The 24,880-nt window shown below is 40.6% G+C and overlaps 1 protein-coding gene across 1 annotated transcript in view; it reads left to right on the forward strand.

Annotated features, from left to right (window-relative positions):
- The window catches only part of LOC115778064 (protein kinase C-binding protein NELL1), a 281,912-nt gene that overhangs the window by 41,347 nt on the left and 215,685 nt on the right, over positions 1-24,880 (forward strand). Inside the window, exons 3-4 of the mRNA XM_030726081.1 lie at positions 537-687; positions 18,884-19,054. Of these exons, the coding sequence (XP_030581941.1) occupies positions 537-687; positions 18,884-19,054 (322 nt within the window). The remainder of the gene's footprint in view (positions 1-536; positions 688-18,883; positions 19,055-24,880) is intronic.

Genomic DNA, 24,880 nt, shown 5'->3' on the forward strand with positions numbered 1-24,880 from the left:
GTGATCTGAACTTAAAGAAATAATGGTCAAAACTCCAAATACTATGAGACAGAGATTGGAGATAACTATAGTTATATTTTTTCAAGCTATAAAACTGTAGGCAAGAGCGCTATCCAAATGCAGCTGTACATATAGGTACCAGGGGCAAAATCTTGATTTTCCTCGCCTCTCCTTTATCTTTCTGTCTTTACGAGGACATAAAGTTATTTTACATCACACACACACACACACACACACACACACACACATGCAAAGTTTGCAGTCTATGTGTATGAAGTTGTGGATGAAGCCTGCTGGCATCAACAGATCATTTTTTTCCCCCAAACACAGGCTGCCAGACAGAACTGCCAAAACAGTTTGAGAGATATTTTCAAAGTGTAAAGGTGTTACTTTGTGTTTCGCCATGTGTGATTAGCTCGCTTAATATGTCGCTTGCGCTTTTGCCAAGTGCGCACGGAGGAGGCAGACGGCGCATCGCCTGTGAAAAGAGTTGACACAAGCTCATGATTTCTTTCCATTTCATTTTATTCCTTCAGATGTTGGGAGAGCAGTTCACGCCCCGGCACACATCACAGAAAAAGTGGTACAGCTGTTCAGGAGTAAAAGTGAGTTTACCTTCTTGGCCTCCATCCAGCAGAAGTCCTCCACGTCAGGAGTCATATTCTCTATCCACGAGTCAGAACACAGGTAATCCAGCTGTAATCCTCTTCATTTTGGCCCACAGCCCCTTTTCTGTATAACTTTTCTTCCGTGGATTGCAGAGCATGCTCGTAGACTGGATTTCTCATCTTACTCTTAGCTGGTTGCAGAAAGCTGTTGATAAGTAAATTAAAGAGCAGTGCACTATTACAGCATTATCAATGTAAGTCAGAGCATGATGGGAGGGCCAGTCACTGGAATAAAGGAGCATTTCAACCTTCACGCTGTGGGCAGAAAGATAACCTTCCATATTTAGTGTTTCTGAGATGACTGTGAGGTACCAAGCAATATAAGAATGCAGCATTCTGTCACGCAATGCTGTATAAACAAGCACACAGCAAACAACTGGAACATATGGCCTTGTAATTGAGCTGCCACGAACTACCAGAATAAAAAAACAAAACAAAACAGATGTGCATTGTTTATGCTGACAAAATGTGAGAATATCGGTGTTGCTGTTAATGAATTTGTGCCAGTGGACTACGGTTTTGTCTCTTATGTGAGCTCACCTCTGGCTCCCTGAGGAGCTATGAATTGTTTCTAAAGGGCAGGCGACAATGATTTTCCTCCTATACTCTAAAAGTAAAAGCCTTAAGTTCTCTAAAACATGCCGTTGAAGTGAGTATTTGAGGTAATGATTATTTTCTTTTTGCTGAGGATCAATACGTAGGCAAAATTGTACATAATGGGAGAGCTGATGGAGGGAGCTGGTCCTCTAAAACGTAGTAAGCAAGACATTCACTGAAAAGTTGTAATAGATGTATAGCATTGTTTGAGCACCTCCCATTTTTTAAAAAATATTTCACTAGATACAGTGATTTATTTAAATGTGCAATTATACATGGAAATACAGTAAATAAGGCAAAATAACAGAGTTTGTACAATTCTTACGAGTTTGAAAGTCAATATTTGGTATGACCCCTTTATTCTTCTGCACAGCCTGAACTCTCTTTGGCAGCTTTCCTGTAATTTCTTTGAGTAGTCTGCAGGAGTAACTCTCCAGGCTTCTTAAAGGATACTGAAATCTCTTCTGTGGATGTTTGGCTGCCTTTTGTTCCATTTTCTGTTAAGATGATTTCACTCTGTTTCAGTAATGTTGAGGTTCTTGCACAGTACTGTACTTCTGCTTTTTATGCTAAACACAAAAAGCTGCATTATACTAGTTCAAGTTAAGAGCTTTATGTTGCCTTATTTTTCATGTGTCACATTTCTGATAATGTGCTTGAATCGGTTTTGTCCTTACCAGTTACAACATTAAATGCTGCATTCATGTTAATCCATGGCATTGCATTCATTCAGTGCATTTATTTTCACATAGGCTGTTGCAACATGAGAAATTCAAGTTTTTTTCAGGTTTTAATGCATGGATATGTTACTTTCATTTACGTAAAGAGTGAGTTTTTGGGGGATTCTCTTTTGAGTACACAACCTAAATTCATTGGGGTGTACGTGCAGGCCTGTGTACTTATTTCTTTGAGCACATATATGATCCACTCTTGAAGAGAAATGTGTTGCCCCCTGCTGTGCTTTAAAGGTGACCCTGAGAGATGCTTTTCAGTTCCTCTTCCTCTATCACACTCTCTGCCTGTCTCTCTCACTTTCTTTCTCACATTACCTGCAGGCATAATTGCCACACAGTGGGTTGGCCAAACAACAGCAAGCAAAGCTAAATGGGGCCAGTTGACTGTACTGCCCTCCTCCTTCAGGCACAATGACATGCACTATGCAACATATGCAGCCCTGAGAAGTGCTGGATCTAAGCAGATGTTACATTAAAGGTGCTCAGCCACACTCAGACACACCCGCTTAGATATAAACATACTAATAAACACACCGGTAAACACACCCAGTCAGATATAGTAATTTCTAAGCCATTTATAGCATAAATTGTTCTAAAAATAGTCAGGATAGGGCCATTACACCAAGTTATAATTAAGGTTTATTGATGTCTTTCCTGAATTTAGACATTGATTTTATTTTACCAGATTTTGGGCAACAGGTCTTCCAGCCAAAACAGTAAAATACATAATTTATTATCAACATTAAAAATTACCATTTGCTCCTGATCCCAAACCTCGACTGGTATAATTATTGTTTGTCAGTTCCATTTCAAATCATTCATGACTTCATGACTTCAGGTCTTCCACTGGTGTGTTTAAGGTGTAGTTAGACTTAGGCAAAACCTGCTTCTAGTCAGGTATCTTTCATCCTGCTGGAGAGATTACATCTCTCGGCTGACCTGGTAACTCTTCGGTGTTCCCCTGGATAAGCGGGAGGAGGTGGCTGGCGAGAGGGAGGTCTGGGCTTCTCTTCTTGGGCTGCTGCTCTGTGGATGGATATTTTTAATAACCCAGATTTCAATAGGTGGATATAACATTTTTCACAGGACCGCTTATAATAATTTAACTAGCCAATACTCAAATACTTTTTTGTAAATGTATCTGTCCCAAATGACAGATTCTGAATAATTTTTGAGATATTCATGTTCAAACATTCCCTCGCATTTCAATGTGCAAAAAGAAAGGCACAAAAATGGGTTGATGGACCAAATTGACGGAAAAATATTTGATAAATGAAGCTAAAATTTCACAGCAATCATAACATTTTTCTCAAACTTTGGACCATAAAATTTTAATGCAAATCGGAGATGGCTGAGCAGAAGGCCCACGCTGATTTGAGATGGAACGACCTGAACTGAAGGCTTTAAGAACACCCTAAATATAATGAATTACAATAATCTGGCCTCAGTGTAATAAATAGATGGACTAACCTTTCGGCATCACTCTAATTTTTTATCAATACTACACAGATGAAAGAAAGCTGTCCAACATATTTGTTTAATGTACACATTAAAGGCCGTAACCTGACCAGAAATGACTCCAAGATTCCTCACAGTGTAGGACAAGATAATGTCATTCAGACTGAGTGTCTGTGTTTCTCAGAATTTTAGGGCCTGGTGCAATAACTTCAGTTTTGTCCAAATTTAAAAAACTTAAAGGCCATCCGGGTCTTTATGTCTATATCGATAAATATTCAACATTTAAGACTCCATTTGAATTGAGGAGAACCTGTGATTTCTTTCTTGCAATTTGGGTGAAATTGATTATGTAACGTTCAAAAATGATATAAGCATAAATCCTTTGACCTTTTATTCCTCAAGCAGAGCAAAATAAACCCCCAAGTGGCTAACTGACATTCACAACCTGTCATTTTTCTTCATATATTGTGTATTGTGAGGTATCGCAAAAGAGAGATTCGGATGCAAATCTAACCCAGCTAGGCCACAGCAGGATGAAGTTATTCTGAGACGAGTTGTTTTGTGAGAGAGACCGCCACACTGTGAGTGTAATTAAATTTGGTGAGATGGGCACAGCCTTGACTGGCTTGGTGCAGACCTGTGCTCCATTGTGACTGAGGATTTGTTCTGAACCTCTGAATCCTCTCTGAAGACCCTATTAGCCCTCCGCCGATGCCCATTCTTTCCCATTATAACACAGGCCTCCCATTCAGCCACCGAACAGACAGCTACTGTAGCCCTACGGCTCAACCAAATCCAATCAGACATTTCTTCTCTCTCTCTCTCCTTCTTTCCTTCTTCATCTTTCTCTCTGCACAATCAAACCATCCTGTCTTCCCTCCCACCTACTCTGCTAACTCTGCTTTCCCAATATGATAATATTCTTTTCTCGCCCCTCCTCTCCTCCTCCGCTTTCCTCATCCTCCAAGTGAAAATGCCTTTTGAATGCAAGCATTTCTTGGTGCCCCATGCTAAAGCAGAAAAAAAGTGTTTTTTCTCGCGCCCAGCACTGGGGAATGGGGAGGAAGGTTTATTGCTGCTCCACTAGACTGAATAGAACAAAAGAATCCTATTTCTGCCTAGACAGCAGTTTTCTGGGTACCAGTAACGCTCTCATTGTCAGCAAGTGGCAATAGCTCTGTGATGAAGTAACTCAAAGCCTGGTCTCTCCACTGCTCTTCCCACCTGTGCACTCAAAGATGCTCAGCCATTGTCCTCCAGCAGCTCTGTTCATCTGGCTGCCCTTTTGTCACTCTACAGGTCTGCCTCTCCCTCAGTGCCTCACTTCATAAGCACACACAGGTTCTTCCCTTTTAAGGAAACATGCTGAGGAGAAGAGGGACTTGTTAGGCTAGACTTGTTGGTAAAAGTTTGTGAGTGCTGGAATTATATTTATATCAGTACTCGCTTGACCACGAGAGAGACAAATTGGATCTCACCGATTTTTAGATGCTGACTTGTGTTAAAGTTTAACACATATTACTAAAAAAAAAAAAAAACGTGTCACCGTCATTTAGAAAAACACACTGACTATTTAGTTTTGGCTTTCCCCGGCAGATGATGCCAAAATTATCCTAAAAGGAACTGTTTGGCATTAAGTTGCCATAATAAATCACTGCTTCCACTGCCTGTCTGTTTATTTCATGCTACAAGATTGATCTGCAGAATTTTTCAAAGCTTCTTCTGCCATCAAATGGGATTTGTGTTTGAATGTTGGAGAAAGGGAACCTGCTGGCCGCGGTCCTGGACTCCTGATCTCCCCTGTGGAGTAGAGCTGAGGATGAGCCATGCCCTCTCACCTCTGACGGATGCCAGTTTCCGCAATGAACTCCCTTGATTATTCTGGAAAGTGCACTCGCTGGCAGGGTTTACTTTAAAGGTGTGCAATACAGTAGAAATGCTCACTGACATTGATTCTTTTGGCCTCGTCTGGATTTAATAGATACTCCTTTCCCAGAATTACAGTGTTTGCTCTGCAGTTACTTTTTCCCTTCTTACATGTGTATGAAAATTACCTCGACAAAGGCAAATATAAATGCAGGTCTAATATCATTACAGGTAATAGTACTGGAACAGTACTGTTTTCACACCTTAAACTGTATTAATTTATTTTTGGCCTCTTGAGGGTCTCCAAATCTCACATCCACTGAAGTTCTTGTTTGGTGACTCTTTTCAGGATTTGGAGTTGTGTACATGTTCACTTGATGGATGCGAGGTTAATATTAGCTCTGCAGGTTTGGTTTACTTGCACTTCTGATGTAGGATGTTTCACTCTTTTGAATGGCCTCTCAGTAACGTTGCCTGTTTGTCATTTGGTCACCAGCACATTGGAAAACAGTGGGTTGTTGCTTCATGGAGTGGTGTCGCTAATAGTGTTGAGATGGCGCAGTTATCCAGCAGTGACTGTGGTAAACCAGGAGATGAGGCCAACCTGGATGATGCCATTTTCACTCAGAACATTAAGGCATCAAAAATAAGTCATATGTCAAAGCTCTTCTGTTCTCAAGATGGTTTTGACAACATTTGGTTTGTCAGCTGCTGCTCTCATTTCTGTTATGCTGCCTTTGAAAACTAAGCATGTCATTGGGCAGTGCCGCTCCCTGTCTGGCTAAGAACCCTGCAGGGAGGCAACCTTGATAGCACGAGGCCCTGAGGAAAAGAAATTACTCACGCACAGCAGTGGCTGTGCTTGCTTTCTAGCAACAAAAGGCATTCTTAGAGTGAATCTGCCTCAAACTTCCCAGAAACGTCTGTGTTTGTTATTAGTTTGAATGACAGAATCCTCCCAACACCCCTGAAACAGCCAGACCTCTCCCACCTGCCCAACTATCTTTGGACCCCAGGGACCTTCACTAGCTTTATCACTGGATGTCTACTCCTACTACTACTACTGTTTTTAATGTCTCAGAAGAAAAAATATACATTTTGAATTAAGAATGTCTTCCTTAATGAAATGATTTTTCTGTCATCTTCCTGTCACTGAAGCAGTTTGTCTCTATGATAATTTGTGGCTAGTGGAGGTGGAAATTGCCGGAGACCCTATGATACAATATCATGATACTTAAATTATGATATAATGTTAGTGTGATTTTAAACATGCTGGATATTGCAATAACCTATATTGAGATTTATTCGGATTTACTGCCCTTTTCAACTTTAAATTATGTCTCCAAAGTAAACTTTGTCAATACCAATTCAGCATAGTATCATAGCACTAGTAGCATAGAATCACAACGAGTCATTAAAAAGAAGGAGGGATATCTTGGACTAGAGTAATTGCTGAGTCGAAGATCTCTGGTGCCCAAAGTAAGGTCAAAAAAATAAAAAACAATCCATGGAAAGCCATTCCTGAGCCATATGCTTGATTTTTGGCAGATGCACCCCTCTTTTTACTTTTTAGTCACTCCACTACTTCCTGTACCCAAACGATTCATTGACTGTTTAAACCTGACATCATCATCACCCTCATTATAATGAACCTGAGGTGGTCTCCCTCACACAGTGCTTGGCTGGTAATAATGTCACACTGAACACACTCCAAACTGTGAAAATGAGAATTGATTTCTTCTTGCACATCACATCCCATTGATCTATATACCTCAAGCTGCGCTTTGGTGTTAAAGTCGTACCTATCAGCTACTACCCTCTGACGTGATGACAACATTTGCTAAATCCACAAACTCCTATCAAGTATAGCCTTCTCGTGGCAACTGAAGCACAACGCCCCACAACCAATCCTGGTCATATTTTACAGGTCAGTAGAGAAGGCATCGGTGTGCTTTGCCATTGTCGTATCTGCTTTCCCTCCTTCTCCTCCCATTCCATGGACAAGCTCCAGAGTGCTGACCTTCCTATTGAGCAGATAATTGGCTGTCATCTGCCTTCCATGAAATAGCTGCATGACACTGGAGGTGAGGAAAAAGGGCAGGATGATATACAGCTAACCCAGAACTCTCTGGCAGCCATTCATTTCCAAAACTTTTCTCCCACAGACGATGCCACTGGATTTTGATAAAGAACACTTGTCACCTCAACAGCTTCCTCCCACAGCTGTCACAGCACTTCCGAGACTTTCTATAGTCCACAATCTCCATCTCAGGAGGCGCAGCCGACAACCCTGCTGCTGTGGCTGTTTATTTATCACATAGTAGTTTGGACCACCAGCTTCTCTGGTCTCAGCAGACTGATAATACTATAGAAAAAGAGGCTAGTGGAATTTGTAATGGTATTTAAGTGTTATGTCCCCATTAACAATCATACCATCATGTGTCACTTGGAATATTGCTCTGCAGCTTCCACATAAAGAATTATTTGTCCATTTTTAGAAATGCATGGCTTCATGCTAGTAGCAGCTAGTGGCCTTGGGAGGCTCAAAGACTAAAAACTGATATGCCAGTTTGTGGTTATTGCAACCATTAATCTCACAGAGTCTCTGCTGATTATCTGGCAACTGCTAACAACCAAAAATAGTGGGGAAAATAACCAGAGCCACATTGTCGTTTTCCACCTTATTTTGCATGTATTAAAAAAAGGATATTTACATAGCTTTTTTTTTTTTTTTTTTGCTGTAAATGGTGCACATAGTCAGCTTCTTATTAAAACTTAATATTACGTGCCGTACCACTCAAATGTTTTGGGTCACTTTGGGTACTCGTTTTTTATTTCTTCTCGAAATTACCATTACATTGATCACAAGGCAGTTTTATTAAAAATCATTGCATGCATTTTCACTGCTGTGCAGATAATACCCAGCTTTATCTATCGATGAAGCCAGATGACACACATCAATTAGTTAAACTGCAGGAATGTCTAAAAGACATAAAGGACTGGATGACCTCTAATTTCCTGCTTCTGAATTCACATAAAACTGAAATTCTTGTACTTGGCTCTACAAACCTTAGAAACATGGTGTCTAACCACATACTTACTCTGGATGGCATTACTTTGGCCTCCAGTAACACTGTGAGAAATCTTGGAGTCATTTTTGACCAGGATATGTCCTTCAGTGCACATATTAAACAAATATGTAGGACTACTTTTTTGCATTTGTGCAATATTTCTAAAATTAGAAACATCCTGTCTCAGAGTGATGCTGAAAAGTTAATTGATGCATTTATTACCATGATGTACTGAGTGTTTCTTCTTCATTCACCACTTTTTACTCTCTATGTGTTTATCCACCACTCTGCATTTAATCATTAGTTATTAATGTGTGGATCTCTTCCACAGCATGTCTTTTGTCCTGTCTCTCTCCCCTCACCCCCAACCAGTCGTGGCAGATGACTGCCCCTCCCCGAGCCTCTTTCTCTCTGAGGTTTCTTCCTGTAAAAAAGGGAGTTTTTCCTTCCCACTGTCACTAAGTGCTTGGAGGTCATAGGAGGTCATTTTGACTGTTGAGTTTTTTTTGTAATTATTGTATGGTCTTTACTTTATAAAGTTCCTTGAGACGACTGATTTGACTCTATATAAATAAAATTGAATCGAATAAATCCTGTCAGTGAGTATTGAAATCATTAATCAGTGATCATTTTTAATGTAATACATACATTGACAGAGAAAGACCTATCATCAGTCCTGTGTTTCACTTGCACATTGTGTTACCTAATGGAGCGTTATCATATTAAGGACTCTCTGATCATATTAGTGCAGTGGGAAACTATTGTGCTGATAATGCATGTACTGACAGAATCTAATTTGTCAGTACATATATTAAATTTGGTTAATTGCATATCTGGAGCATAAACCTTTGAGGGTTTGATTTTAGTCTAAAAAAATTTAAACTAACCTACAGCAAACAAACAAAATCTAAACTAAACAAATAACTCTTTATTCTGATACTTCTCAGCTTAATAATCAAATCAGAAACAAGGTTTAATCCAGCAGTATATACTACTCCCTTGGCTCTTACAGGTATCATATATTAAAGGTGCTAGTTGACGACCTGTGAAGTATATGATTTGCAAACTGGAGACTGTGATGTAGTTGTCTTCTTGCTCTTTTGTGCACCAATATTTTTAAATTCTTTTTTTTTTTTATTCTGGTCAGAGCCAGTTTGTACTGTTAAATGAAGGGAGTCGTAGACACAGTACCCACAGAGACTGATGCTCTAGACCAGGGCTCTTCAACTCCGGGCCTCGAGAGCCCCTGCCCTGCAGGTTTTAGATGTCTCTGCTTCAACACACCTGAGTCAAATATAGAAGTCATTAGCAGGACTCTGGAGAACTTGACTGCATCCTGAGGAGGTAATTCAGCCATTTGATTCAGGTGTGTTGGATCAGGGACACATCTAAAACCTGCAGGGCAGGGGCTCTCGAGGCCCGGAGTTGAAGAGCCCTGCTCTAGACCCACGACCAACAGGAAAATGCAGAAAAATAATTGACAGTGGTATCGAAGCTTACTAAAATATTATTTTCACTGTACAGTGTTTTTTATGATTCAGAGTCTTTATGTTTGTTTTTTGAAATTAATAATGGCTCACTGGGCTATTTTTTTATGTTACAAACCCGGAGAGAAATTTCACTCATACACTAATATTAAGTATTCGCTCGTCTGCCACACACATGAACTTGAGTGACATCCCATCCCATGATCTGAATCTGATGACACCAGGGAATGTTGTACAGTCTTAAAGACTGTAACTTGTGAAGTGAAGGACAAGATTTTAATTGATTCATATGCTGTCACAAAAACTTTTAGATCCATCCATCCATCCATTTTCTTCCGCTTATCCGGGGCCGGGTCGCGGGGGCAGAAGCCTAAGCAGAGAAGCCCAAGCTTCCCTCTCCGTCTGCAGTGATGCGGACGCTGCACCGGTCCGTCGTGGTGAAGAGGGAGCTTAGCGTAAAAGCGAGGCTCTCGATTTACCGGTTGATCTACGTTCCTACCCTCACCTATGGTCACGAGCTTTGGGTAGTGACCGAAAGAATAAGATCGCGAATACAAGCGGCAGAAATGAGTTTCCTTCGAAGGGTGGCTGGCCTCTCCCTTAGAGATAAGGTGAGGAGTGCGGCCATCCGGGAGGGGCTCGGAGTAGAGCCGCTGCTCCTCCACATCGAAAGGAGCCAGTTGAGGTGGCTCGGGCATCTGATTAGGATGCCTCCTGGCCGCCTCCTGGGTGAGGTGTTCCGGGCATGTCCCACCGGGAGGAGGCCCCGTGGTAGACCCAGGACACGCTGGAGAGATTGTGTATCTCGGCTGGCCTGGGAACGCCTTGGGGTCCCTCCGGATGGGCTGGAGGAGGAGGTGACTTTTAGATCCATGCATGAGAAAAAAGCGACTGGACCTGACTCCAGCTTGGCACCAGCTGCTTCAGCTCTCAGTTGATACACAGACTGTGCCAGAAATATGGGAAAAAAATCCATCAAAAATACCATTTCCAAAAAGGCATGTCCTCAGGAGGACAATAATTATAGGCCTGTCTCATTTACTTCAAATTTTTAAAATCACTAGAGAGGCTTATGTAAATGAACTGATGTGGGGCCACTGCTAGATAAATACCAGTTTGCCTACACAAGAAAACGTAGTACAAATGATGCCATATTAACATTAATGCATTTTATCTTAAAGCACCTTGAAAAGCCAGGTTCACTGTTGTTAGACTGTTGTTTGTTGATTTTAGCTCAGCTTTTAACTCAATTCAGCCACACATACTCCTTGAAAAGTTGGTGCAGATGAATGTAAACCACTTTGTAACCAGGTGGTATCACTCTTTCCTTACCAATAGGCCAAAGCAAGTCAAATTCAACTCTACTCATTCAGATTCAGATGATCTTTAATTGAGCCGCATTCTTGCATGTCTGTCTCTTTAACCTTAATATTGTGTGCTCCACTGCCAGTTTCAGTGGGCACACATACTAGTAATCCTATTGTGAGGAGCAGCTTGTGTATATGGACCCAGCTTCGTAAACACTTTGGACTTATACAAGCCCTGGTGTCCATGCCCCTAACCTCTAACATCCTCCTCAAGCCATCCCTTATAGATACAACCTTTCTTACGTGGTCTAGAAAAGGTATAAAATGTGTGAGGGACCTCTTTGTAAATGGGACATTCATTCCTTTTGATCATTTGGTAACGGAATTTGGGCTATCAAACTCACATTTTTCAGATATTTACAGGTCCGGGAATTTTGTCCATGCTCACTTTCCTTTATTTAAGCCAAGAAGTTACTTAAATCCGGGCGGTCGGGTGGTGTGTCCCAGTTATATGCTGTCATTCAAGCCATAAAATGTCCATCTCTTTTGCCTTTAAAGATGCAGTGCGAGGAGGACCTAAACATAGAACTGACAGATGAAATCTGGCAGAGGGCTATACATAAAATATACACATCATCTATATGTGTTAGGCACAGATTAATACAATTTAAGATTTTTAATCGCCTGTACCTCTCTAGGACCAAACTAGCCAGAATGTATCCTTCTGTCCATCCAAATTGCATTCGCTGTCATCAAGCTGTCGCTGTCAGAGATCTTCAGCACATTTACATATATTTGTAAAGAGAAGACTGATCCAGACCCTATCAGTGCCATATTTGGGGTAGTGCATACTAATAGCAAGATCTCCAAAAGTCAATCTCAAATGATAGCATTTTCTACATTAGTAGCACGTCGATTAATTCTTTCTAATTGGAAAGCCCCCACACCCCCAAAACATTCCTGTTGGGTATGTGACGTCATGTCTTTCCTCCAGCTAGAAGCAATAAGAAGTACAGTCCAAAATCCAGCTGAAAAGTTTCATAAGATATGACAACCGTTCCTAGCATTCTACGACAAAATATTTGATGCATATTGTTTGGATTAGAATTAACTTGTTCACATCTATACCCCCCCTCTTTCTTTCTGTTTTTTTTTTTTTTTTTTTAACTTTTCTGATGTTTGTGTCTGTCCTTTTAGCAATTCTTTAGGCTCCACCTTGTGGTGGCATTGGGGAAGGTAAAACTTTGTTATAAGCCCCTGTGTGACAAAAGAACATATGTGGACTTGTGTTTCTTTTTTTGTTTGAATTTGTTGTTGTTTCCTATAATCAAAACAATAAAAGTACTTTGAAATACTCATTCAGATACATTGGTAAAGCAGCACTGGCGCCCAGAGGTGTGACGGTTCGCCATATTTGTTTTCCTTAAATACAAATGGCTGTGTGAGTTCTGAGCCAAATCAGCATATTGTGAAATTTTCTGCTGGCACTGTCGTTCTCAGCCAAGTACTCCAATGACTATACTAACCATGAACTTCACATAAACACCTGCAAGACTGTTGAAATGCTGTTGATCTCAGTTCACCGGGTGACCGGAACCCTGTGACCATAGACAATAATGCCATTAAACAGGTGACCTCATACAAATACCTTGGCGTTCACGTTGACGGTGACTTGAGTTAGCAGACACAGGTTGCCACCGCTTCTACTTTTTATCCATTTTCTGTGGCGACTCTGGTTATTCTGCATTTGTAAAAAAGCATAATGTTAATCTTTTATAGAGCAACAATAGAGATCATTCTACGGTACGGTCTCTCCAGCTATTTGGGAATCTAACAGCTAAATTAAAAACTAAAATCTACAATTTAACAAGAACAGCAGGTAGGATTATGGGTCGCATTCCATTTAATCTCCAGGAACTCTGGCAGGCAGTCATTTTACAGGCAAATAATGTTTTAACTGACTGCTCCCATGTTTTGCACACAGAGTATGTATTGTTGAATTCAGGGGTTTCTCTCTGTAAATATAACAGGTATAAGCACTCATTTGTACCTTTGTCAATTAATCTAATAAATAAGCAAACATGAAAAGTACATATGGCTAATTCTGCATAGCTTTTTATAAATTGTATATTGTATTTTATTAATTTTTTTTATTGAAGGTTTTCTTGCTCATGTAATTTTTATTGTGTTATCTTACTATATTTATTGGATTTTAGCGGTGTTGTTGATCTGAGTGTTGTACTGTGCAGTGGTATCGTTATCTCATTAAATCGAGTCAAATTTCTCCCAAGGGACATACATACAAAATCTTGATCTTGCTCTCTACATATTGTTTTTGAGCTAATCTGAAAGCCACGTGAAGTTTGGAAGTCTGCACTGACTGACTGCAGAAAGTTTGTGACCTCAGTGCGCTATGCACCTCAGCACCTGCTGACCCCGCTCTGTCATTTTATGTGGCCTACCACTTTGTGGTTGAGTTGCTGTTGTTCCCAATTGCTTATAATACCACCAACAATTAATTAACTGTGGAATATGTAGTTGTGAGGAAATATTTTCTAATCCACACAGCCTTAAAAGTATGGGTCAAAAGTACACACACACCCACACTAATATTTGGTTAAATAACTCTTAGCGAATTACACCTCATCCAGACACTTTTGATAGTCAACGTGTTTCTGGTATAATTCTGGCTGAATGTTTGACCACTTTTCTTGGCAGAATTGGCAGAGTTCATTTAAATTGGTTGGTTTCCTGGTATGGACCAGGCTTTTAAGCATTATCCACAAATTTTCGATGGGGTTGAGGTCTGGGCTTTTCATGGAGCCATTTCTAAATGACTGCAGATTCTGAGGGCACCAGGTCAAACAATTCTACATAAGTACATGTTATTCTAATCTATCACTACTTTGCCATGGTCTGGAAGAAGACCCAAACTTTCACCCTAAGATAAGAGAAAATTAGTTAAGCTGTTCAGGAACAACCTAGGAACCAACAAGGCTCAAACCTGCCATGAAATGGAAACTGCTGGAATACCAGTGTCACTGTCCACGATGAAGCTAGTTTTCTATTGCCATGAACTAAGAAGGTATCAACCAAGAAATAAGCCCCTGCTCCAAAATTGACAGCTTCAAGCTTGCTTGAAATTTGCAGCTGCTTACATGGACAAGCCAAAAATCTTCTGGAGAAAAGTTTTATTTTCAGACAAGACAAAGATTGAGCTATTTGGCCACAATGGCAAGAAGTATGTTTGGAGGAGTAAAGGTGAGGCTTTCAAACCAAAGAACACTGTACCAGCTGTCAAGCATGTTGGCACCTGCGTCATCCTCTGGGGCTGTTTTGCGGCCAGTGGTACTGGTACAATCCATACAGTTGATAGAATAATGAAGAAGGAGGACTACCGCCATATTCTTCAACTTCACCTCAAATCAGCAGTTAGATAATTGAAACTGGGGCACAAATGTGCGTCCCACTTTGACCACAACTGTAGCTGTTACGCCTGAGGTCTATATTACTTTCCTGGACTATTTTTTTGGTTCTCTAGTCTGCAAATTTAATACTCTGGTTTAGTCGCTCTCTCAGCAGTGTGGATTTTAGCTTCAGCAGTCAGTCCCGACAGCTATATTAAGTTCTATCAACCTACTGTACATTCCCAGTACCTGCCCAGAGAGATATAGTTAGCCACTACTGGTGACCACACTGAAGCATTTAGCATTTAGCAGCTGAATTGAAATATATTTACAACACCTCAGCTGTTGGTGGAGACCAAACACAAAAACTAGAATATAATTTTGCTCTATATCTGTATGGACTTGTAAATGGAGGTTTTCAACTGATTTTCATGCATTTTTTTTCTCTGTGCAAGTGTAAGGTAATTATTACTTACCGTGGTTATTATTAAGAACTTTGTCCTCTGCAGCTTTTTAATATGGTAACAGAACAATAAGGTCTTTAAGTGTTCAAAAGACGCTGCTTAGAAGTGTACTGTAGCATTTTTTTGGTTCAAATCTGGAGGACACAGGCTGTGTGGCGTTTGCATTTATCTGTCATCCTTTTGTCTACTACCATTGTTTACCTTGTTAAGTTGATGTTAAACATTTACCTTCCTTAGAGTCGTTTCAGTGGATTCTCTGCAACCCTGTGAAAAATTAAGTACATCCTTACTGCTTCTATAGGAATTAAGAAAGTTAGTAGCATGCTCCTACTAACCCTAGCAGGTTGCTGGTCAGGTGTGCATTATCACACAGTTTTCCCAGGAGTGAATGTCCCAGCAAACGAGCTACATCTCTACAGGCCTCAGTTAGTATGTCAAGTGTTAAAGTTCATGACAGTACAAACAAAAAAACACTGAAAAAGTCTGACATGTTTGGAAGGGTTGCCAGGAGAAAGTCTCTTCTCTTTAGAAAGAACATGGCAGCATGGTTTAGGTCTGCAAATGTGTATCTGAACAAACCACAAGACCTCTGGACCAATTTCCTTTGGACAGATGAGACCAAAGTGGAGGTGTTTGGCCACAATTCACAGCACCACATTTGGAGTAACCCAAACACAGCATATCAGCAGAAACACCTCATAACAACTGTCAAGCACTGTGGTGGAGGGGTGATGATTTGAGCCTTGTTTTGTTTTGCAGCCAGTGGACCTGGACACCTCATTAAGTCAACCATGAACTTCTCTGTATACCAAAGTATTCTGCAGTCATCTGTCCAACAGTTAAAGTTTGGCCCAAATTTGGTTATGCAACAGGACAGTGAAGCAGAGCAGCAAATCTGCAACAGCATGGCCGAAAAAGAAAAGATTCAAGGTGCTACAATGGCCCGGTGGAAGTTCAGACCGCTACCTGAGTGGGCCAAAAATCCTGCTCAATGTGAGTCATACAGAAAACAGTGACTTCAAGTTATTGCTGCTGAAGGTGGCGCTACAAGCTATGGGATCAAGAGGTGTACTTAGTTTTATTTTACAGAACTGCAAAGAATCATCTGAAAGCTTTACTATCACATGACTGTATGTACTCATAAAGCAAAGTTCAGAAAATGGGGCCTGTAGTCTAATGTTTTGCTATCAAATCAGATCCAAACTTATTCCAATAAAAACAAGTCTCCCTCTACCCCTGCCAGCCACATTTTAGTTTTGTTTGACATGTAAACATTTTTTCTGAAAGCTGTGTATGCTCACATTAGGAGTCTGTTGGAGCACCACAGTTCCTGTTAGTAAAAAGCAGCTTTTTACAATGGTGGTTATGAAAGGATCAGCAATGAAAAGAAAGCATTTAAATGGTGATAAGGCTCATTTTTTATATTTTGTACAGAGAAGTACCAAAACAGATATGTCATTTTTATTAGCTGTCAGCCTGCACCGTTCATAACAAATGGACTGCCTGCCAATAGATTATTCCCCGTCATTAAATATGCTGTAATGCGAGGGTACAATAGCTACCACTAAATACTTCATAAAATAAGCGCTCGCTGTGAAGTGGAGTTAATGCCTTTGATGATTATTTCATGAGTCAAATCAGGATTTCTGCTCGTTCGGAGATTTCAATCCTCTTGAAGCCCAGAGGAGGCTTCCATCAGTGGAAGAGACCTGGAGAGCTCTCGTTCTCTTTTTGCGCCTCGTTCAGTGCAAATGATTCTTCTCCAGCTGACGAGTATCAGCGGCTCTGTGTCCTGCAGCATGACGGAGACGGGCTGTCAGGTCGGTGCGCCGGCGTAGGCCCAGAGTGATGTATTCATTTAATTTCAGAAAGGTGACATGCTGCACAAAGACAACCTTCCAGAGCGGTCAGTCGAACTCTACCCTTTCTCTCACACACACGTGCGCCCACGTTCGTAATGAAGCAGCCCCTACTCGAAATCTGCAAATGCAATTCAATGTTGTAGAAAAAAAAAAACATTTCCCTGTGATGCCTGTTAAATTACTGCATGATAATTGTTTTAGCACTAACTTAGCCTGCTGCGTGGGGGGTTGATGGGCCGTCATTAGCTGTGTGGAAAAGGTTTGAGCTGAGCTGAACCCTACAGTACAAGACGGCGTGCACGCATCATCATCACCAAGTCTTTTCTTTTCCTTTGTCTTGTCTTCTTCTTGCTTTGGTTGCAAAAATTAAAATGCTTCATTCTTCAGTTTTTTTTTTTAAACATTTAATGCAAACTTCACATTGCTTGAGATGTATTTGTTATTACAACCTGACCTTAACCTTGAGTTTTGATTGACACTGGGGCAAGCGTTAAGGTAGTCAAGGTCAGATAAAAAATTCACTAAACAGCCGGCCTCAAAAGCAAGCACAACAGTAACAAACAGCCGCTTTACATGTAACAATCAACTCTCGTAAGTTTGTCATGTTTATGATAGGTTACGTTGTCTTGGTTAATACCAAGCTGTCAAACAATTCAATCTCATTTGCATTAAAAATGACATCATTAAAAGAAAAACATTCATTAAAAACTGCTTCACATGCTGGCATCGTGAGTATGGCAGCAACATAGCTTCTTCTTTACTGCCAAACTTACAGCATATGGAGGGGTAATCTTTTAATCATCCTTCACACTTTAGAGATTGACTTCCCAGTTCACCTTTGACCCACTGCGCCTACATCGTTACAGTATGTGTGCACACTTACCCTCCTGGGGTTTTTGTTTTTGTTGATTTCTTCTGAGTTTCACTTACTTGCCGAACAGGGAAATGGATAAATCTCCCGCCCCGTAACTTTGATTGATATTCTGTGGAGTACGTCCACTCTCCCTTTTCATAAATATGCATGAGAGCTGTTGAGCTTTGGTATTGAGTAGCTAGGCTTGATCCCTGTGTGAGTCTGTGTTTTTTTTTTTTTTGTTCCTGAATATATTGGCGTAGGTGACATTCTGGGCTACGTTTGGTTACGTATTAGGGAGCTGTGCTTGGCAGATGCAGTGTAATTTTTGTGTGAATGTGTGTGTGCTTCGGGCCAGAGGTTCCAGAGCTGGGGTCACTTTCAGCCGCAGGGAAACTGAAATGTCACGACTTGTTGCCTGCGGCTCTTGGGCTGCTGCTGTTTGTGCCTGGCTGGCTCTTAATTTAGCGTGCCTGATGAGGGTGGAGAGTAGAGCACACATGGTGCAGAGAAGAGCTAAAGTTAAACGCCTGCAGTCACACCACAAAGTGAGGATTGCAGGTGAAACTGAGAGAAACATTTTTTTTTTCTTTTTTTCCTCAACATGTTTGGTTAGCTGAACTTTCTACTTAAAGGTTATGATGAGCAATCTGTTCCTCTTTTTACTATGTTTCTACCCGAGGTCCACGCGACTCTGCCAGTTTTGAAACACCAAATTTGAGACTTTTAGAAATGCTGCTGACCCAGTTTTAGTTTTGATGGATACATTTCTACAGTTCTGAGCTTTTCAGAGTGGTCCGCACAGACGAGTAGTTTTGCTGCCTGATTGGGCCAGGCAGAAAAATTAAAACTGCTCAAACATGTTGCCATATTTGCTTTGCAGCCTCTCTCCATCTGTAGCTTTTCTGTTGGTATGACCTTCTCCTCACATCTTATTTTCAGTAACAGTATGTCCAAAAAAGGAAATATTATATATATATATTTTTTTATCATTTTCACACTTATCTTTTAAAAAAACCTTGTCCACATAAAGTGTTTGTTGTTTTTTAGTTTCCCTCCCCTTGTCCAGAAAACTGAGCATCTGTGACCTGTGACTTGTTCCCCTGCAGTTACTTTGAGCTGGAAAGCAGCGGGGTGAGAGAGGAGATCCGCTATCACTACCGCTTCAAAGGCAAGCCACGTTCTGAATCCTTCCCCTACCGCCTCGCTGATGGCCAGTGGCACAAGATCGCCCTTACCATCAGCGCCTCCCACCTACTTCTGCATGTTGACTGTAACAGGTAACACACACACACACACACACACACACACACACACACATGCGCGCGCGGGGGCAACGCACTTGAGCACCTTGACATCTGTCACGAGCGACTGTGCTGAGTAATTTTTACCATGCTCCTTTGAAGTGACACGACTAATGAGCTGCCTGTGTTTATCAAGGTAAATATTTGTTCAGTACGACCTCAGTGTGGAGAACAGGCTGTTAGCAGGGCTGACAGTACAACAGCCAAGGACAGGCTAACACTTGGAAAGAGCGTGTAAGAGAGAGGCTGTATATTGATATAACATCCTGTGTGTCTCTGTATAGGATGTGTCTTCAGCTCACACTGTTGTTTAATGAAGTGGAAGGTACCAATGATATAATCGCCTCATTGATTGGCCAGTGAATAACGTTATCTAAAGAGAACACTCGAGGCTGATCTATAAACATGCACTTCAGTTGTGACAGCCATTCTCAGCCCTCACATCCTCTCCTGAGACCCAGGAAGGCATCATTTGTCCTTTTTTTTTTTTTTAAATACAGTTGCTACACAGAACAAGTGAGGTAAACTTGAGTGGAGGTAATGCTCTGTCACCACTTGAGAATGAAAGATGATATGATGCACGCGAGGATTGCACTGTAACATTGATTTTTCACAGATGCCTATTATACCCATCAGGCTGGTGGTTTGATTAATTATCGCTGCAGTGGCTGTCTCTCTCTGACGATAGTGTGGCGAAGATAAAGGAGGGCATCAGAGTGTTATTGGATAGAAAAGATCAAAACATCATTTGAATCCAAGTATTTTGCTTATGCTGTTATTTTGAGCTGAGCTGATGTAATTAATACAGTGAGACTGAGTGGGTTGGTTTGGTGCTATTTGTCATTAGCTCGTGGCTGTGTATGGTATAAAAGTGAAGCCTGCCTGAGCCGCAGGGCTGCGACTGTGTGTCACTCCTGCTTACGTTTACTGAGTCTAGGCATTGTCTCACTATGGTACTGTTCAATATCACATCACCAGAAGCACAGGAAATAATGCTTAAAGGACGTGTAAAAAGTAGCCAGTCCACAATGTGTATTAATACAAATATCTGATATATTTAATAATAATGGCATGCATTGCACACACCACCAACAAATACTCTTTAGAGGTGCACATCTAATAAATATCTACTTGATCAGGTCATTCAATAAGACAAACCTTAAATTTGCATTGATTTTCTTATTCTCATTTACCGATACATGCATGGAATTTGAAGGCCTGTGCCCAGAACTATTACGTCAAGCTCGTCTTCTCAAAGCAAGGCGAGTGAGAGTGTGAATGTCAACATGTTTACCCAGGCTTTTTTACTCCACGTGGCCGTGTCAGACCGACAAGCTCATCAGCAGCCCCGCTTTTCAGCTCCTGCCTCTGTCTGCTCATCTGCATTCGCCCCCATCTGCAGCGGCGCCAGCTGAAGCCACCTGCTGCTCAGTTTTCAAAATGCCTTCAAAGTAGCAATCGCAGCTCATAACGCCTTTCACCTGAGCAACAACACCACACTTTAGTCTGATGGGAGTCGTTTTTTTTTCCAGACACACCGTGTGATTGTCACCATCAGCTCATCTCCTGCCATAATCTCAAAATACATGTCGAACCCTTGCTGTGACTGTTCTGTGCTTTTGGTTGGCACAACAAAAACAGTCAAACTTGTTCATTTGGCCCCGCCTACAGCAGGCAGAAGGGCAGCTACAAGGGCAATGACCTCTGCGTCTTTGGCCCAGATCCTTTTAAATCAGCAGTGCTGGGTACATACAGGAAACCATGAGATTTATAGAGAACTAAAAACACATTAGGTCAAACTAACAGACTTTGCAGTTGAACAGAGTATATTTTTCATCCATAACTGTACAGTGATAAAGCTTAAAATTGGATGCTTCTTTTTGCTGATAAACACTTAAGTGTCCAGAATGACCGGTCAGGTTTGCCCAAGCCCTCCATAAACTTATCATAAACACTGAGGATAATTCATATAGGGGAGAGTTTCCATTACAAAGAAACACAGTTGCCAAATTCTGGTTTTAATAGTCAATCTACAGTCTGATTTTACAGGTACATTTCATATTTTTTTATGGAGCACTTATACTGATTAGGTCCATGCTTCACAAACATAGACATACGTTAATGTTAATCAAGTAAATTTGGCTTTTCAAAATGACAAAACAAACACAATAAAAAAAAATGCATATTCATATCAATCTAACCTGATACTCTCATTTTTATTAGTGTTGGGAATATTTCCTTATTGCAAACAAACTGGCAGACCCATTAGCCTTGAGATTTTAAGTGTATAATTTCTGCACTAAACCACACTTTATTGATTTCAAGGCTCATTAAATGCTTTTAAGTGTCTGTAAATGGGAGACGGAGCAATTTATCGTCACATCCTCGGGTGGACTTAAGCTTGTAGTGCTTCTCTGGCTTTTGCTTTATTGATGTTGTTGGGCTGCCTAGGCTCATATTTAACTGCAAAGTCAATAAGGCTCACAGTTGCAATGCAAAGAGTAACAATACAAAAACAATATTTGTCAATATTTAATATACCAAAGTCATAGTTTTGCTTTTTGGGAAGTGTGCTGATTTGCTTTCTTGGCAAGTGCCAGACAGAAAAGAAACTCAATAACACCTTCATGTCTGTCTGTTGAATATGAAGCCAGACCCAGCAGGAAACTTGCTGTACTTCCTCTTGGGAGGTTACCGAAGGACATTCTAGGAAATTAATATCACACTCCCCAATGTCACATTTCTTTCTCCCGCTTTTGCTCCTATGAATGGCTTTAAAATAATAATTTCAGTTGCAATTTGTATTCAGACACAGTTTAAATGTCTTTGACCCACATCGCTCATCACCATAATCATTTTTAAATGAATTGAATGTTCCCCTATGTATATTTTGGACATTGCTCACGTTGGGAAAAGAGATTTGTTCATCAGTGCCCTGTCCTCTAGAGACTGCTGTCCCTTCATAAAGTCTGGCAGGTCAATGCGAACAATATTTTTGTCCATTTCTAAAGTGATTTCCACGTCTCATATTTCATTTATTTTATGTGGAAAGTGGACAAAAATGGAATACATAAAAAACACAGGATACACAAACTCTTATTTTTAATTCATGCCGTCTTTTAAACACATTAATTGGAGTAATTATATTTGCTAAGCAGTAGTTACTGTAACAGTTCCTGAGGTTTTGACATTTGCTGCATGAGAAAGATGAGAATTGGCAAAATGATCTTCCACTTGACTGAACTGATCCATTTAGATATCCCTGTCATGCATTGTTTGATACAAGACGAAAATCCCATTCTGCAGGGCAGCAGCTTCAATTTTTGCATGTCATCGTGTTTGACTGCACTGTGCAAGTCACTGTGTCCAAGTGGAGGGCTCTTACCTTGGATTAGGATTTGGAATTAATCTGAAGGTGGATCCGAATCCTGAGAATTCACGGAAATGTACCTCTTTCCTCTGCTGTCCTTGTGTAAGATTGATTGAAAAGAGGAAAATATGACACAGTTAAAGAGATGTATACAAAATGGACTGTACACAGTGGGATAAAGCCTGCCAATAAACATCCATCCATCTGGATCCATCCAGATATGCAGACTGCCCACCGGCCCCAGCCAGATGGGTGGATTCAAACCCAGGATCTTCTGTCTGTGAGGCAACAGTGCTAACCACTGCACCACCATGCTGCCCAGCAATAAAAATCAGGAAAAGTGCTGCATAATAAAGTAATGGAAACATTCTGATGACATATTATGCCACATTTAAAGTTAATTAGCACTGAACTGAATGACAAGTTGAAAATAATAACTGATAGTGTTTCTGAGGGTATCAGGTTATACGGTGCTCCTGCAGTCTCAAAACTATGATGTAACTGGAGCCGGAGTTAAATCAAAGGATTTTTCATCCTCAGTGTTACTGTTCAGCCAAGACAGCGTGATCTTCTGTCCTTTAGACACACAAAATGTATTTCTTAGTTGCTTCAGTGCAGATATTTTGGAAATAGGCTCTCTGCCACACGGCCTATCCATTAAGTTACACAAGACAACCCTCCACCCAATCCTTTTAACAACAAAATCAATCATCTGGTGCCTCCATTTCATTTGTGTGCCCTGGCTGGTTCAAGTGGCGCTTCAGGAAATCTGTAGCATACTCTAAATGAAACCCCCATGAAGCTATATTTGTCTCAATTTAGTTTATTTGATTTCTGCAGTTGAAATTGTTCCAGAAAATGTCATAAAATGCTCAAATGATTGTTGTGTCATGGAGTAAAATTACAATTTAACCCTGAGATGTGGCATCAGCCTGGACTATAATCAGGCATTATTAAAAAAAAAAAAAGGGTGATTTTCTTGAGACCTTCTAAAGACCCAACAGTAAGAAGATGGAAATTAGTCCAATATTATATCTCTCTTCAGTTGTTTGGTCGGCTCTGATCACCACCCCACACATGTTTGGTAGTGGCATAAAAGTGAATATTAAACTAACAAATCTAGATGAATCCAGAGCTGCTTGACCTCAGTGTTTTTCCCCTCACACATGCACTGCTGTGGACTCATCCTCATCTTATCTGACTCAGTCTCTGTCAGTAAATATGTTTATTCTGTGCATTGATTAATGTGGCTTACCTCCAAGCTTATCAGCTTAGTTCAGCACAGTTTATTCACATATTTATTTTTTAGTAACGACCTAATAAATGATCCGGATCCATTACATGAAATGTAGTTTACAAGTTTGGCAAAGCTGCACTCCAATTTATTGTCAATAAACATTAAGCAAGACTGGAAAAGTTCACTTGTCCTTTGATTTCTTAAATATATCTGTGAGCACCAGATGAAGGATAAGAGAATCAAGCCAGAGCACTTTCATATATGAGAGAGTTGTGTTGCTGTTAAAACTCCCAGAGGGTTTGAGCCTGATTACTGATACTCAGATATCTGGCTGAAACCAGATATTGAAAAGGGGAAAAAGACAACTTATTTTCCTGACCTAAAGGTATTTACAGCAACTCCTTTAATTCATGAAGGATCACCGCAGTGGATGGATCCACACACTTTATTTGGCACAGATTTTCCACTGTACACCCTTCCAGGCAGGAACCCTCTCATTTATCTGGGTTGGGACTGATACTAGGAGTACAGTAGCTTGTGACTCCTTGAGGCTGAGTTTGTGTCTCCTCTTGAAATCAAACCAGAGGTCTTTCATGTGTACGACAAATGTGTTAACCAGTCTATCACTGACCTACTTTATATCAAACCAGAAATTACAATAATGTTTCCTTAAATTCATTTACTTTAATGCCATATTTCCTCTAATAGTGCTCAGCTGCTACATGTTGTTAGCATGAGGCTGCCACCCTCAACACTTTATGTATCCATTTCAAATAAAAAGTTTTTCAGTTTCTTTTCATTTTGTTTCATTTCTCCACAATACTTTTATTTTGAAAGACCTTGCAGAATGTGCTGTAAGGCCAGTGTAGGGAGAGGAGCAGAATGTGATATGTTGTAGCTGATGAAATAGTCAGACAGACCAAGATGAAGATGAGGCTTAATATCCTATTCAAAGCCGGTCTTTGTCAGACATTTGTGTGATCAGTTATGCTTGATTAAAGTATTTAAACTTGCTACGCTAGGTTCAGCAGTTACATAACCTTAGAAACGAGCCACAATGCATTTGTGCATGCATCTATCATTAATTATCATTAATTTCAAAAATAGCACTACACCCCTGACTGCATGTCAGCAAGCTGTGTAGGTCTGTGGAAGCAATACAGGATTCTGCTGTTGTTTAACCACTGACTTCAAA

The sequence above is a fragment of the Archocentrus centrarchus genome, chromosome 3 (assembly GCF_007364275.1).
Source record: "Archocentrus centrarchus isolate MPI-CPG fArcCen1 chromosome 3, fArcCen1, whole genome shotgun sequence".
Taxonomy (NCBI): Eukaryota; Metazoa; Chordata; class Actinopteri; order Cichliformes; family Cichlidae; genus Archocentrus; species Archocentrus centrarchus.